Source organism: Scyliorhinus canicula, chromosome 6 (genome assembly GCF_902713615.1).
Source record: "Scyliorhinus canicula chromosome 6, sScyCan1.1, whole genome shotgun sequence".
Lineage (NCBI taxonomy): Eukaryota > Metazoa > Chordata > Chondrichthyes > Carcharhiniformes > Scyliorhinidae > Scyliorhinus > Scyliorhinus canicula.
Genome location: NC_052151.1, coordinates 144144986 through 144160889, shown reverse-complemented (window position 1 = coordinate 144160889; position 15904 = coordinate 144144986). Strand labels below are relative to the sequence as shown.

The window sequence follows — 15904 nt, the reverse complement described above, 5'->3', positions numbered from 1 at the left end:
TCATTTGCATGGACTAAGTGACATTGGGTGCGGGTCCTCGTCTCAGATGTTGCTGTTCCCAGTTTCCCGGACCTGGTGTGTATTGTTGCATTTATCTTCCCAGGACTGGAGTGCGTTAATTGCATTGCTGCTCCCATTAACCAGTAGTTGGTGTTTCCGGGGCCTTTTGTTGCTTTCATCGTCAGTGATCTGGGGGCTCTGTGCAATTAGTGTGGTGTAGGTGCACCCACAATACTGTCAGGGAAGGAATTCCAGGTTTTTGATCCAGTGATAGTGAAGGAATGATGAGACACTTCTATGTCTGGATGGTGAGGTTTGGAAGGTGCTGGCATTCCCATGTGTCTGCTGCCCTTGTCTCCCTAGGTGGTAGAGGTAGCGGGTTTGGAAGGTGCTGTCAAAGAAGCTTTGGTGAGTTTTGATCTGATCCATTGGTTGTTGGGTTGCTTTAGTCTTTATAGCCTTCTGGACTCGATACTGAGTTCAATGATTTTAGACTTTACCTCTCCACCCACTTTGTTTTGATTTTCTTTGGAGGAGTTTTTTATTCCTCTCTTGTTTCTTTCCTTGCCTTTGCTTACAGATGGCAGAAATCACATACAGAAAGGTCATTGGACAGATGGGCAAACGTTTGATCAAAAAGGCAGGTTTTAAGGAGTGTCTTAAATGAGGAGAGGCACAGAAATAGAGTAGGTATTCCTGAGCTTTGGGTCAAGTAGCCAATGGAACGGCCACCAATGATGAGGGGCTGGGGGGTGTGCGGGCGTGCATGTGAGTGTTGCAATGGAAAAGAGATTCATAATCGACTAACATTGGGAGTAGAGGGATCTCAGAATTTGGTAGTTTAAGGAGATAGGGAGCGATCAGGTTATGGGGGAAATTTGAACACAAATGGTAAGAATTTCAATTCAAAGAATTTTATTATAAAGAAACAAATCAAAACTTTTCAAAAGAAGGCAAAGTCATTCAGGCCCAGTAAGGTGTTAATTCCCTGAACTAGGTGGATTAGATTCAACACATTGTATTAGCAAAATGTTACATTGGTCTTGAAGATACAAAATAGAAACCTCCATTTAAAATGACAATGTTCGAAGAGATTGGTTACTAATATCAACTATGGACATGAAATAAAAACATGGAACAGAATTTTACACTGCATCTGCACCTGCAGGTTTGCAGGTGCAGAGCGGCATAAAGTTCCCCAGACGGCTTTCCCACTGCCCTCTTGTCGAGTTTGCAATTTTAGTGGGATGGGTGAGGCCTAGGCCGGTCAGCCTGCCCTTGCCCCAAGGCAATTAACAACAACTAAAGGGCAGTTTCCTGCCCAGCTTCAATTCTGAGGCTACCAGGGGGAGTTCAGGAGTGGGGAGGTGGGGGGTTGAACAGCTGGAAAGTCACCCTGTTAAAGCTTGGGCAGGAATTGGAGGGCGGGGGTCTCTCAAAGAAGGGAGTGCCACAACTGGCTGTTTGTCTACACTCTCCTGACAGTTAATAGACATGCCTTATTAGTCTCACAGAGCTTTCATATTTATCAGATCATTTTCTACTTTCTGTTATGTTATGCTGTTTGATTAACATAAATTGCTACTGTCCATAGATGACATTGAAAGACACCCCAGTACTTGAAGTAAGTTGAAAGGATTTATTCAGTCACAACAATTAGATAAATGAGTTTAACACTCTGCTGATCTAACTCTAGTAACTCAGTGATAATGACTAACTGTACAACTGGGATCTAGGCCACATGTGGTGACCCAGCCTGAGATCTAAACTATTCTGGTGCTAATCCTACAGTTCCTGCCAGGAGTGAGGGGGAGGGTCTAGTGTGTGTCTGGTTTTATAATTAGTTTTGTAGTGCCGTCTTGTGGTTGTGCCACAGCCGGGTGTTCTGATTAACCCCTTAGTTACATGTCAGTCTACATGTCATTACACTTTCCATCGCAGTAACTGCACATTCCTCCCCAAAGAACCCTCTGCAACCCCCATTCATTTAACGCGTTTGAAGAAGAAGGTGCTTGTAATGTTATTGCGCAAGGTTGGAAGTTTTATGGATTTAAACAATAAAATGTTCTATTATACCTTAGATTTGGTTCTTCGCACCAATCTAGATCCTGATGCCTTTGTTCATTCCATGGCAATGCCACCAAATCACCATGCTCGTCTACATATCTGTCAAAACAATTGCAATACATTCAAAACAAAGTCATAGATGACCATCAACTCAGAAGTACAATGTCTATGTAGAGAGCAGGGGTAAGAGAATGTGAAAATGTAAAAGACAGCAATTATTGGTTCACAAATGGTTGTCCAAATTCATCTGTATGTGTTCCATTTTCAGGATTTGCCAAAAAATATGTTGCTTCAAAAGACAAAACAAACAGGTGAAATGTTAATTACGCAGTTTACAATTTAAGACCCAAATGTGTTTTTCTTGGCAATGATCTTTTGAATGCATAAACTTAGAATTTATGTATTAAATTGTGTTGCAAAATAGATAGTCTATTAGCAGATAAAAATACTGTACTCCAAAGATAAAATTTTGTGCCAAACTGAAATATATTTATTGCTCTACTGACTGTCGTTTGTGCCAATGCAAGGCTATTAATTAACAATCTACATAAACAATGACAGAATTGCAGAATTTGTTCACAAAACTACAAGTAAAATCCCACAATTCTATGCAATAAACCAGTGGTTCTGATCATCCAAGTATTACTTGGAGCTACAAATGCTGATAATTTGAGAAAGTAAAATGCACGGTTCTAGTGTGGCTAAATGACAAACCCCACTGACATCACTTGTAGCTCCAAAAACACACAAGATTGTATAATTTTTATAATCCAATAGCAATTCCATAGAATAGAATACATAGAATTCTTACAGTGCAGAAGGAGGCCATTTAGCTCATCGGATCTGCACCAACCCACTGAAAGAGCACCCTACCTAGGCCTACTCCCCTAGCCTGTCCCCCAACCCACCAATCCTGCACATCTTTGGATTACTAGCAATGTTGCACAAGACAAAGCAATTTAAAAAAAAATTAGAAATGAATTCTGATAACAAAATTTATTGTGTTTATTACTTTAAACCTGACACGCTCCTTTTCATTTAACAAGCTCTAGGTCATGAAGTTACCCAAATACATTGAGTAATTAATGGAGCCAGTATATGAAGACATGCACACCACCTCCTCAAAAAATCACTGCCTTCTCTTGGATGGTTCACACTCTCCACAGCCTCGCTCTCCCCAATACTTAAATGGGCTACAATGCAGGATCCGACTAAAAGCAAACTGAACTTGAATGCATTTGCTTGAATAGCAAAATAAAAAGTTATGATTCCTCATCCTGACCATTTCTCAATAGAAAAGTCCCGATGCCAATACTGGTCAAAACAAAATCGATTTCTACACAATACCTCTACACACGTGTGCAAAACAGTACCAGGTGCTGAGCCATACTTGAGCAGCAAAAATTTGTTCAACTGACAGGAGTACGGAAGAATCTTAAGCAAAAAATAAAATGCTCTTTTTCTTTCTCTGGTTCCTAGATAGCATCGAAGGAAAATAGCATAAATCAATCACAGGGCACAAGTCAAACAAAAAGGGTCGGCAGAAGATGAAAGTGAGGCTCCAATCTCGTTAGAACAAAATATCTGTTGTTGTGGAAAAAGATGAAAATTTCTGAGTACAAGGGTTGTAGCTGGGTGGATGAGGGTGAGGGTGGTGATAGCTGGTTGGGTGGATGAGGGTGAGGATGGTGTGAGGTTGTGGCTGGGTGGATGAGGGTGAGGATGGTGTGAGGTTGTAGCTGGGTGGGTGAGGGTGAGGCTGCGTGGATGAGGGCGAGGTTGTGGCTGGGTGGATGAAGGTGAGGTTGTGGCTGGGTGGTGTGATAGCTGGTTGGGTGGATGAGGGTGAGGATGGTGTGAGGTTGTAGCTGGGTGGGTGAGGGTGGTGTGAGGTTGGAGCTGGGTGGGTGAGGGTGAGGTTGTAGCTGGGCGGGTGAGGGTGGTGTGAGGTTGTAGCTGGGTGGATGAGGGTGAGGGTGGTGTGATAGGTGGTTGGGTGGATGAGGGTGAGGATGGTGTGAGGTTGCAGCTGGGCGGGTGAGGGTGGTGTGAGGTTGTAGCTGGGTGGGTGAGGGTGAGGTTGTAGCTGGGCAGATAAGGGTGAGCATGGTGTGAGGTTGTAGCTGGGAGGATGAGGATGAGGATGGTGTGAGGTTGTGGCTAGGTGGATGAGGGTGAGGATGGTGTGAGGTTGTGGCTGGGTGGATGAGCACAGTGTGAAGTTCTGAATTAAAATGTGTGGAACAGGTATCCCAGTGGCCTACTCGAAGAATACAGATTATTAGAGAGGCATATCTCCAGATTCCACATAATCAATGAGGCATAGAAGTGTCTGTGAAGAAAAAACACCCAAGTTTCAATCTTACCAAGGATTCGAATGTTCGTTCTTCAAACTTTTGACATGTGCCTCAAAAACCATTCAGAGATCTTGCTCGTGCTGAATGGTGTAAGTGGATAGTTAATGGAGCAAAACCCTTAAGTGGAAATATGCGTACTACCCCACCATGTTTAGTGTGGTATTGTCATCAAATCGTGGATGCTATTAAAGCACAAACTGTTAACTGGTTGAATAGGATATTCCATATTCTTTGGACATTGGATGGAGAGGAAGTTGATTTGGTGTTGATAGATGATTCTGAAAGCAAAAGCAACAACTCTGATCCTAACAATGATATATATAGCCAAATGTACAAATAATTAATTTGATGAATTTAGTGTGTCAGATGTCAAAGACAATGAATTTGATGTATTTTTTTATGTTTTGATTGTGGTTAAAGGTGAGCTTGTAGAATTAATTAATTCAATAAAACCTGCCACATTGATTGAGTTTGAGTTAGTATTATTTCTTTCTTCATCTTTCAAAATGGCGACCACCTACATCAATGTTGGTGGTTTATATTTTATACTCAGCATGTACGTCAATCCCATTTTGGAAGGATTCATCAACTTTCAAGCAGTGACCTATGGTGATTTGGAAATTGATTTTTAAGAGTATCAGTAAAAATCAAACCAAAACCTATTCCAAAAATAGGATCTATTTTAAATAAACTGTTCCAATAATACCACTGCAAAAATGATCAACTTCATAAGCATAAAATGTCTCACAGAAAAAAATTAAAAAGCATAACTCTGCCCATTGTTAGGGGAAACATTTGCCTGTAAATATTTCTAAATACTTTGGAACTCGAGTAAAATATTTTAAAATGTTACTGCTCATCAGAAAATACTGAACTATAATCAATGCTTATGTATGCAAATTTCCTGAATATACTTGTGCTATTATCTGATAATAATCAGTTCTAGGTAGTCATTCAATAAACTTCAATTAAGAATATTACTTCTTCATTAGGGACATTGTTAAATGCAACATAAAGTTATAAGTAATAAACACCCATCACTAGCAAAATACCTTTCTAAAAACTAAAAAAAAAATAGTTTGATAACTTAAGACTGCATGCAACTATTTTGACTGTGGGATTCTTTCGATGGCTGCAGTCACTGTCTAGATAGCCACAGTTCCACATCAACCTATAAACTATAGTGCAAGCCAGATCATACTATAAAAGGTGCACTTTTTTCATTGCAATCATTTTGCTTGATTGTAACTGTTCCTGATGCAAATTTAGACCATAAGACCATAAGACCATAAGACATAGGAGTGGAAGTAAGGCCATTCGGCCCATCGAGTCCACTCCACCATTCAATCATGGTTGATTTCAACTCCATTTACCCGCTCTCTCCCCATAGCCCTTAATTCCTCGAGAAATCAAGAATTTATCAATTTCTGTCTTAAAGACACTCAATGTCCCGGCCTCCACCGCCCTCTGTGGCAATGAATTCCACAGACCTACAACTCTCTGGCTGAAGAAATTTCTCCTCATCTCTGTTCTAAAGTGACTCCCTTTTATTCTAAGGCTGTGCCCCCGCGTCCTAGTCTCCCCTGCTAATGGAAAAAACTTCCCTACGTCCATCCTATCCAAGCCATTCATTATCTTGTACGTTTCTATTAGATCTCCCCTCAACCTCCTAAACTCCAATGAATATAATCCCACGATCCTCAGACGTTCATCGTATGTTAGGCCTACCATTCCTGGGATCATCCGTGTGAATCTCCGCTGGACCCGCTCCAGTGCCAGTATGTCCTTCCTGAGGTATGGGGCCCAAAATTGCTCACAGTATTCTAAATGGGGCCTAACTAGTGCTTTATTTAAATTTAATTCTGATCAAAATCAAGAGTTTAAATTGAACATCTGAAAGGAAGTGTGAACAACTTACACCACAAATGGATTTTAAATCTGTGGTAAGTGAGAGTGCAAATTGCATGAATTATTAAAAGTCAGAAGAAATACAGCGACAAAGGTTTTATTCATTTTCATTTCTACGAGTTAAACTTGGACACTAAAATTTAATATCAACCACAATACAAAATTCATTAACATATAAATGTTTGTTATACTGTAATAAATCACTATTTGCATTACTAAACAGTCCACATAAACATTTAATAGGTAGTCCTTTGAAATTCATAGACAATGGAGAAACTATTTGCATATTAAGAGCCCCATTACAATTGCTTACATCTTGGGTACATAAATTCAACATTTTCTAACGACACAGCAGCAAAAACTGCAGGTTAACACAAAGTGACTCAGGCTATGGCACAGCTTACTATTTTGCATCAATGAAAAAAAGCATTTGGGAGCAATCATTGTCCTTTTGCAGTTGGACGTAAAGGTTTGTATGAACATAACACACAGGAAACCTGCATAACGAGGCGAACACTGATACAATGTAGCATTCCAGTTTTTATCATGAATGGACAATTAGGCAGCCCCTGTTACAGGTACATGCTTCTCCCTGTCCAATTTTACTCAATTTTCACCACCGAAGCACAATAAAGCTTCATGCAACAAAAATTATGAATATATTGAACACCTCAACTCACTTTCTGCCCTATCCTCAAACAGAAGACAGTGGGCCAGGACTTCCAAGGAATGACAATCACAGTCAGGTGACCACTCCACTCTTTTTTACTTACCTTAGAATTAAGTTGCACCTTTCTTGCTGGACCTTCTAACTTGGGCTGGATGCGAAAAAGTGCAGCAGTGGGTTTGCGAGGCCTTCAGTTGAGTGCAGCAGCATCGGGGTGAAAGGATGCCATGCCCCTTTGTTGGAACTAGCGGCCTTTAAACAGAGCAGTTAAAGGTCCCAGCCTATAGCCCCTTTGTGAAGCTGGGGAAAGTCAAATGTGTACGGGTCAGGTGGTCGGGGGGGGTGTCTGGTGGTCAGTAGGGGACTATCAGTTGGTCAGTGGGGCTGTTTCAGGTTGCCAATGGGGGTGTTGGGTGATAAATGGAGGGCTGTCGGGTGATCAGTGGAGGGGTTGTCGGGTGATCAGTGGGAGGATATGATGGGTCAGTGGAGCCAGTCAGTGGGTTGGGTGGTCAGTGAGAGGGTAGGATGGAAATGGGGTGGGTCAGTGGGGAAGGGTGGGTGGTCTATTGAGCGGGTAGGATCAGTTGGGGCCCAGTCAGTTGGGTGTAGGTGGAGGAGAGGGGGGTAGTCAGGAGGTTGGGTGGGATAGTCAGAAGTTTAGGCAGTGCAGATGGCAGGTAGGGGACAGTCTGGGGATCCTGGGTGGTGTCGGCAGGGGGGGGGGGGGGGAATCAGGAGTTAGAAATGGCTTTAATTCTTCCAACTTTTCGTGGGTAACTATTTTATAATAAAAATAATCTTATTGTCACAAGTAGGCTTACATTAACACTGCAATGAAGTTACTGTGAAAAGCCTGTTCGGGTACACAGAGGGAGAATTCAGAATGCCCAATTCACTTAACAGCACGTCTTTCGGGACTAAGATCATAGAATTTACAGTGCAGAAGGAGGCTATTCGGCCCATCGAGTCTGCACCGGCCCTTGGAAAGAGCATCCCATTTAAGCCCAGACTTCCAACCCATCCCTGTAACCCAGCCTAACCTTTCTTTTTGGACACTCAGGACAATTTAGCACAGTCAATCCAAGGAACCTGTACATCTTTGGACTGTGGGAGGAAACCGGAGCAGCCGGAGGAAACCCACGCAGACACAGGGAGAGACTGCACAGACAGTGACCCAAGCAGGGAATCGAACCTGGGACCCTGGCGCTGTGAAGCAACAGTGCTAACCACTGAGCTACCGTGCTGTCCATAATGGTAATACAGTCAGAGTCACCTGAATCTCCGCTTTAAATCAGAGTACTGGATGGTTCCCACTGCAGGGTATGCCCTCTTCCCAGCCAATTCCAGCACATCGTCTCGGGTACCTCCCAATTCGGAACTGATAGAGATAGAAAGTTTTGGGCCAAGATAATTAATAAAAGCTGGATTACAGAACCTGAAGCAGACAGGCATGAATTATATTAGAGATATAGCCCAAAATGTTCCTCTACCTCCCATAAACCCAGCATATGTCAGGTAATAGGTTTTCGCCAAGGTACTGATTTCATTTTGTTTAAAGCAACAGTTTCAATAAAATACGTTGAACAAAGTGGAAACATGTCCAGGTATATCCTGTACACAAAAGAAGGAAGAGTCCTATCTGGTCAGTTACCATGCTATGACAGTCCTCACAATCATCAGCAAAGTGATGAAAAGTATCACCGACAGTACAACAAGCAGCACCTACCCAGAAATGCATACCATGAGTTCCACCAGGACCACTTGGCTCCAGATCTAATTTCATCAGCCTTGGTCCAACCATGGACAGACAAAGGGAATTCCAGAGGTGAGGTGAGTGTGACTGCTTATGACATAAAGGCAGCATTTGACCAAGTGTGACATCAAGGAACCCAGGTTGATGCCAATGGCATAAAAATAAAAAGTGCTGGAAATACTCAGCTGGTCAATCATAATCTGTAGAGAGTTAACATTTCGGGTGGGTGGTGATCCTTTATCAGAACTCAATGTGGTCACCACTGACGACGAATTTAACAAGGCCTGCCTTGTTATTGGAGCAGAGGTCAAAGATTGTGTACCGTCTGATGAGTGACTCACTTTCGGACTCCACAAAGCTTATTCATCCTCTACACAACAAAATTAGGAGTGTGATGAAATACTCCTCACGTGCCAGATGAGTATATTTTCAATTCTCAAGAAGCTAGACACCACCAGGTTAATGCAGCCCACTTTATTGGCACCCCTTTCACCACCATAAACATTCACTCCATCCACTACTGCCGCACAATGGCAGCAGAGTGCACCGACTATAAGATGCACTGAAGCAACTGACTGAGGCTTCTTCAGCAGCAGCTTTCAAATCCACAACCTCTCCTACCTGACGGACAAGAGAAAAGACAAATGGGAAACATCACTATCTGCTCAGCACCCTGACTTGAAAATATAGTGTCATTCCTTCACTGACACTGGGTCAAACTCTGTAGCACTGTTGGTCTACCTGCACCAGCTGTACTGCAGCAGCTCAAGCAGCCATCTCCCAACCACCTTCAGAAGAGAAATTAGGGTTGAGCAATTAATGCTGGCCTGGTCATAATACCTTCAGCACATTAATGAGAAAAACAAGTAACAGGAAGGGTTGAACGACCTCCACCTGCTCCTATTTGCTGTGTTTCTATGTTTCAGGGTTAGATAAATTGGTTGTAAAAGTTACTTGAGACAGGACTTCCGGTGGCTGCGATGACGTAGGAAGCCACACATTTGTAAGCTCCCGTTTTAAACGGACTTTTCGGCTCTTTTTAGAGCCCAAAACGGAAATTTTTCGACGTCTCCCAGTGGGACAAGGTGTGCTGATCGACTTTCCCCGCAGTCCATGACTCGAACTCGGAGTGGAAAGGGGGAAAAAAACAGCAGCAGCTCCCCAGAAAAAACGGGGGAAGGAATCCAAGATGGCGGCCGGCTGAGCTCCAGAGGAGTGGAAACAGTGGGCCCTGGATCAACAAGCTGCTCTCCTGCGCTGTTTTGCAGACTTCAAGGCTGAGGTACTGAGCTCTCTGCAGGAAACAAACAGAAGGCTCTCGGAGATTCAGACGATCCAGGGTGCTGCCATCAAGGAGTTGCAGACGCAGGCCACTGAACGAGAGGAGGAGGCCGGGATCCTCGTGAGTAAGGTGGAGGGACACAAGGCACTCCACAAGAAGTGGCAGGAACGCTTCGAGGAGCTTGATCACCGCATGAGGTGGAAAAATCTGCGGATCTTGGGCCTTGCGGAGGGGCTGGAGGGGTCGGACCTGACAACCTATGTGGCTACGATGCTGAACTCGCTAGTGGGGGCCGGGTCTTTCCATCTGCCCTTGGAGCTGGAGGGAGCACACAGAGTACTGGCCAAGAGGTCTAAGGAGTATGAACCCCCGTGTGCGGTGCTGGTGAGGTTCCACCGGTTCAGTGATCGGGAGTGTGTGCTGCGCTGGGCCAAGAAGGTGAAGAGCAGCAATTGGGAGAATGGGGTAGTGCGGATCTACCAGGACTGGAGTGCGGAGGTGGCTAAGCGGCGGTCCTGATTTAATCGGACGAAAGAGGTGCTTTACAGGAAAAAGATAAAGTTCCGAATGTTGCAGCCCGCGCGCCTGTGGGTAACTTATTCGGACCGGCATTATTATTTCTATTCCCCGGAGGAGGCGTGGGCCTTCGTGCGGACGGAGAAACTGGACTTGAACTAGGGGTTGGGGGTTGCGAGGTCGGTTGTAATGCTTTATTGCTGGTTTCTGCTGTTGCTGTGTTCTCTTTTTTTTGTACTTTTGCAATTTTGATTTTGATGCAATTGTTATTTATGGGGGTGTTGTTCTGTTAAGTTTTTTTGCTGTGGGGCATTGTTTGAGTTTTGTATCTTGCGGGGAGGGTTGGGGGGGATTGTTGTATTCTATGTCGGGTTGGGGGTATGGAGTGGGGCTGGTGTTTGGGAGCTGCGTCAGAAGGGTGTGGTGGGGCAGTGCGAAAGCGCGGGCTTTCCTCTGGTTTCCCGCGCTGCGGGGCTGGGGGGTGGAGACGATGACGGGGGGAGGCGGGGCCTTAACTGGTTCTTCCCCGCGCTGGAGTGGTGCCTGGAGGAGGGATAGATTGGGGGATGATCCCACTTTGGGAAGGGTCGGGTTATTGGCGGGGGTTTCCGGGGTCAGCAGAAGTTAGCTGACACACGGAAGTACAATGGAGGACGGTTCACGGCTAGGAGGGCTCCTAGCCTGAGGGGGAAGGGAGGGGGGGAAAGGGGAATACCGGGTTGCTGCTGGTAGGGTCAGGAAGGAGCTGGTGGGGGCTGGGGGGACAGAGGTGAGGGGTTGTCGCTGTGGGGACTGGGTAGGGCAGGGGGTGCTGGCCTGGGGCCGGCAGTCGACGGGCTATGGCTAGTCGACGGGGGAGGGGGGCGGGACGCCCTCTGATTCGGTTGGTCACCTGGAATGCGAGAGGATTGAATGGGCCGGCAAAGCGGTCGAGGGTACTTGCTCATCTGAAGGCAGATGTGGCAATGCTTCAGGAGACCCACCTGAAGGTGGTGGACCAGGTCTGCCTGAGGAAGGGATGGGTGGGGCAGGTTTTCCACTCTGGGTTGGACGTGAAGAACCGGGGAGTGGAGATTCTGGTGGGGAAAAATGTGTCGTTTGAGGCATCGGAGGTGGTGGCGGATAAGGGGGGTAGGTATGTTATGGTTAGGGGCAGGCTACAAGGAGAGAAGGTGGTACTTGCTAGTGTGTATGCCCCAAATTGGGACGATGCGGGCTTTATGAGGCGTATGTTGGGACGGGTCCCGGATCTGGAAGCGGGAGGTCTGATCATGGGGGGGGGGACTTCAATACGGTGTTGGATCCTTCACTGGATCGGTCCAGCTCTAGGACGGGTAGGAGGCCGGCGGCGGCCAAGGTACTGAGAGGGTTTATGGACCAGATGGGTGGGGTGGATCCATGGAGGTTTGTGAGGCCGAGGGCACGCGAGTACTCTTTCTTCTCCCACGTACATAGGGTCTACTCTCGGATAGACTTCTTCGTGGTGAGTAGGGGACTGATTCCGAGAGTGGAGGAGGCCGAGTATTCGGCCATTGCAATCTCCGACCACGCTCCGCATTGGATAGAGTTGGAGATGGGGGAGGTGCGGGACGAGCGCCCGTTGTGGCGGTTGGATGTGGGGTTGTTGGCAGAGGTGGTGTGTAGGAGGGTCCGGGCAAGTATTGAGGGGTACCTCGAGGTGAATGATACGGGTGGTCTGGGAAGCCCTGAAGGCAGTGACTCATGGGGAGCTGATATCCATCCGGGCACACAGGGAGAGGAACGAGAGGAGTGAGGGGGATAGACTGGTGGGAAAAATGCTGGAGGTAGACAGGAGGTACGCAGAGGCACCAGAGGAGGGACTGTTGGGGGAGAGGCACAGCCTGCAGGCTAAATTTGATTTACTGACCACTAGAAAGGCGGACACACAGTGGAGGAAGGCACAAGGGGCAGTGTACGAACATGGTGAAAAGGCGAGTAGGATGCTGGCTCATCAGCTCCGCAAGCGGGATGCGGCTAAGGAAATTGCTGGAGTGAGAGACAAGAGTGGGAATGTGGTGCGGAAGGGGGTAGAGGTGAATGAGGTCTTCAAGGACTTTTACGGGGAACTGTACCGGTCGGAGCCAACGGGGGAGAGGAGGGGAATGGAGAGGTTCCTCGGAGGGCTTTCTTTCCCGAAGGTGCAGGAGGAGCAGGTGGAGGGGTTGGGTGCGCCGATTGAGCTGGAGGACCTAGTTAAGGGGATCGGGCAGATGCAGTCAGGGAAGGCACCGGGGCCGGATGGGTTCCCGGTGGAATTTTATAAAAAGTTTGTGGACCTAGTGGGCCCCTTGCTGGTGCGGACACTTAATGAAGCGTGGGAAGGGGGGACTTTGCCCCCGACGATGTCGCGGGCGCTGATCTCGTTAATTTTAAAGAGGGACAAGGACCCCCAGCAGTGTGGTTCATACAGGCCCATATCTCTCCTCAACGTAGATGCTAAGGTGCTGGCAAAAGTCCTGGCCACCAGGATAGAGGACTGTGTGCCAGGGGTTGTGCACGAGGACCAGACAGGTTTTGTGAAGGGAAGGCAGCTGAACACGAATGTGCAGAGATTGTTGAATGTCATCATGATGCCGGCGATTGAGGGGGAGGCAGAGATAGTGGTGGCGCTGGATGCGGAGAAGGCCTTCGATAGAATGGAGTGGGGGTACTTATGGGAGGCGTTGGGGAGGTTTGGATTTGGTGAAGGGTTCATTAGATGGGTAAGGCTGCTATATGAGGCCCCGATGGCGTGCGTGGCCACGAATGGGAGGAGGTCGGAGTACTTCCGGATTTACCGAGGGACCAGGCAGGGTTGCCCCCTGTCCCCCTTGTTGTTTGCACTGGCAATCGAGCCGCTGGGTATGGCGTTGAGGGATACAGAGAGGTGGAGAGGTTTGGTGCGAGGTGGGGAGGAACATAGGGTGTCGTTGTATGCAGATGACCTGTTACTGTATGTGGCGGACCCGGTGGGAGGGATGCCGGGGGTGATGGAGCTGCTAGCTGAGTTTGGGACCTTTTCAGGTTATAAACTAAATTTAGGCAAGAGTGAGGTGTTTGTGGTGCACCCTGGAGACCAGGAGGAAGGAATTGGGAAGGCTCCCGCTTAGGCGGGCAGGGGAGAGCTTTAGGTACCTGGGGGTGCAGGTAACCAGGGACTGGGGGACTCTTCAGAAACATAATTTCACCAGACTTGTAGATCAGATGGAGGAGGTGGTCAAGAGGTGGGACATGCTGCCATTGTCGTTGGCGGGGAGGGTGCAGTCCGTCAAAATGACGGTGCTTCCGAGGTTCTTGTTCCTCTTTCAGTGCCTGCCCATCTTTATCCCCAGGGCCTTCTTTAGGAGAGTCAATAGCAGTATTTTGAGCTTTGTGTGGGCACATGGGACTCCGAGAGTTAAGAGGGTGTTCCTGGAGCGAGGGAGGGATAGAGGCGGGCTGGCGCTGCCCAACCTTCTGGGGTACTATTGGGCGGCCAATGTGTCAATGGTGCGTAAATGGGTGATGGAGGGGGGAGGGGCGGTGTGGAAAAGAATGGAGATGGCGTCATGTAGAGGTACGAGCCTGGGTGCCATGGTAACGGCGCCGTTGCCGCTCTCCCCTAAGAGGTTTACCACGAGCCCGGTGGTGGAGGCGACCCTAAGAATCTGGGGACAGTGGAGACGGCATCGGGGGGGAAACAGGGGGCTCGATGGAGGCTCCATTGGGTGGCAATGATCGGTTCATCCCAGGGAACAGGGATGGGGGATTTAGGGGGTGGGCATCAGTAAATTGAGGGACCTGTTTATTGGCGGGAGGTTTGCGGGCCTGGGGGAACTGGAAGATAAATTTGGGCTTCCCCAAGGGAACATGTTCAGATACTTGCAGGTAAAGGCGTTTGCTAGGTGACAGGTAGAGGGATTCCCTTTGCTGCCCTCGCGGGGGACGATGGACAGAGTGCTTTCGGGGGAGTGGGTCGGAGAGGGGAAGGTGTCTGACATCTATAAGGTAATGCAGGAGGTGGAGGAGTCGTCAGTGGAGGAGCTGAAGGCTAAATGGGAGGAGGAACTCGGGGAGCAGATAGAGGACGGAACTTGGGCGGATGCCTTGGAGAGAGTCAACTCTTCCTCCTCATGTGCGAGGCTTAGTCTCATCCAATTTAAGGTGCTGCACCGGGCCCACATGTCCGGGACTAGGGTGAGTAGGTTCTTTGGGGGTGAGGACAGGTGCACCAGATGTTCGGGGAGTCCAGCGAACCACGCCCATGTGTTCTGGGCATGCCCAGCACTGGAAGAATTCTGGAAGGGGGTGGCGGGGATGGTGTCGAGGGTGGATGGATCCAGGGTCAAACCAGGGTGGGGACGTGCGATTTTTGGAGTTGCGGTAGAGCCGGGAGTGCAGGAGGCGAAAGAGGCCGGTGTCCTGGCCTTTGCGTCCCTAGTAGCCCGACGAAGGATCTTGCTACAGTGGAAGGATGCGAGGCCCCCACGTGTGGAGACCTGGATCAGTGACATGGCGGGATTTATAAAATTGGAAAGGGTCAAATTTGCCCTGAGAGGATCAATACAAGGGATCTATAAATGATGGCAGCCTTTTCTGGACTTCCTGGTTCAAAGATAGGTGTCTTGGTCAATAGCAGCAGCAACCCGGGGGGTATATTTTTGGTATTTTATTATGGTTCGTTGTTGTATAAATTCAACATTTTTCAATAAAAATGATTTCAAAAAAAAGTTACTCGAGACATCTTGAAAGGTGCTACATTAATGCAAGCACTTCTATCTAATCTAAAAAGCAACAATACTTCACTGACCATTAAAACCCCCGCTTTTTAGGCAACTGCCTGTTTGAAGACCAACAGGTGCAAAATACAATATAAAGAAAGCCAAAGGCTTTAAAAATCTATTTATTTTAAGACTGTGCAACACAAACTCAAATCCCACTCTACATGAATAAAATTAGCTTGAATTTGTTTTTGCCTAAAATCTGCCCAAAGTCTTACCGTATATAAAATGTAATCACCCCAGCAGATAATGTACACAGGCACAAGCACACATGCAGAAAATTCAGCAGGGAAATGCGCAAGTCATTTATTTCAGCGACTGTCGATACTTAATTTCAAATGTTAACAACATATTGGGCATGTGTAACTTTGTCTCTGTCCGCAGTGGCTATTTGACTGATAACACATACAGGCACCGTAGTGTGGCGACTAGGGGATTTTCACAGTAACTGCATTGCAGTGTTAATGTAAGCCTACTTGTGACACTAATAAAGATTATAAAACCAGATTACCACACAATACAATTCTCCAGAATTATCTTGCTGATGCTATTGTGTATTTGAGGACAGATATCAAGTCAATGTTATCATGA

The 15904-nt window shown here is 47.0% G+C and overlaps 1 protein-coding gene across 2 annotated transcripts in view; it reads right to left on the bottom strand.

Moving 5' to 3' along the window:
* nbas (NBAS subunit of NRZ tethering complex) overlaps positions 1–15904 on the bottom strand; it is a 339860-nt gene that overhangs the window by 234427 nt on the left and 89529 nt on the right. For both annotated transcript variants that reach the window (XM_038800239.1, XM_038800240.1), the window contains exon 22: positions 2077–2166. In XM_038800239.1, coding sequence (XP_038656167.1) covers positions 2077–2166 — 90 coding nt within the window. The remainder of the gene's footprint in view (positions 1–2076; positions 2167–15904) is intronic.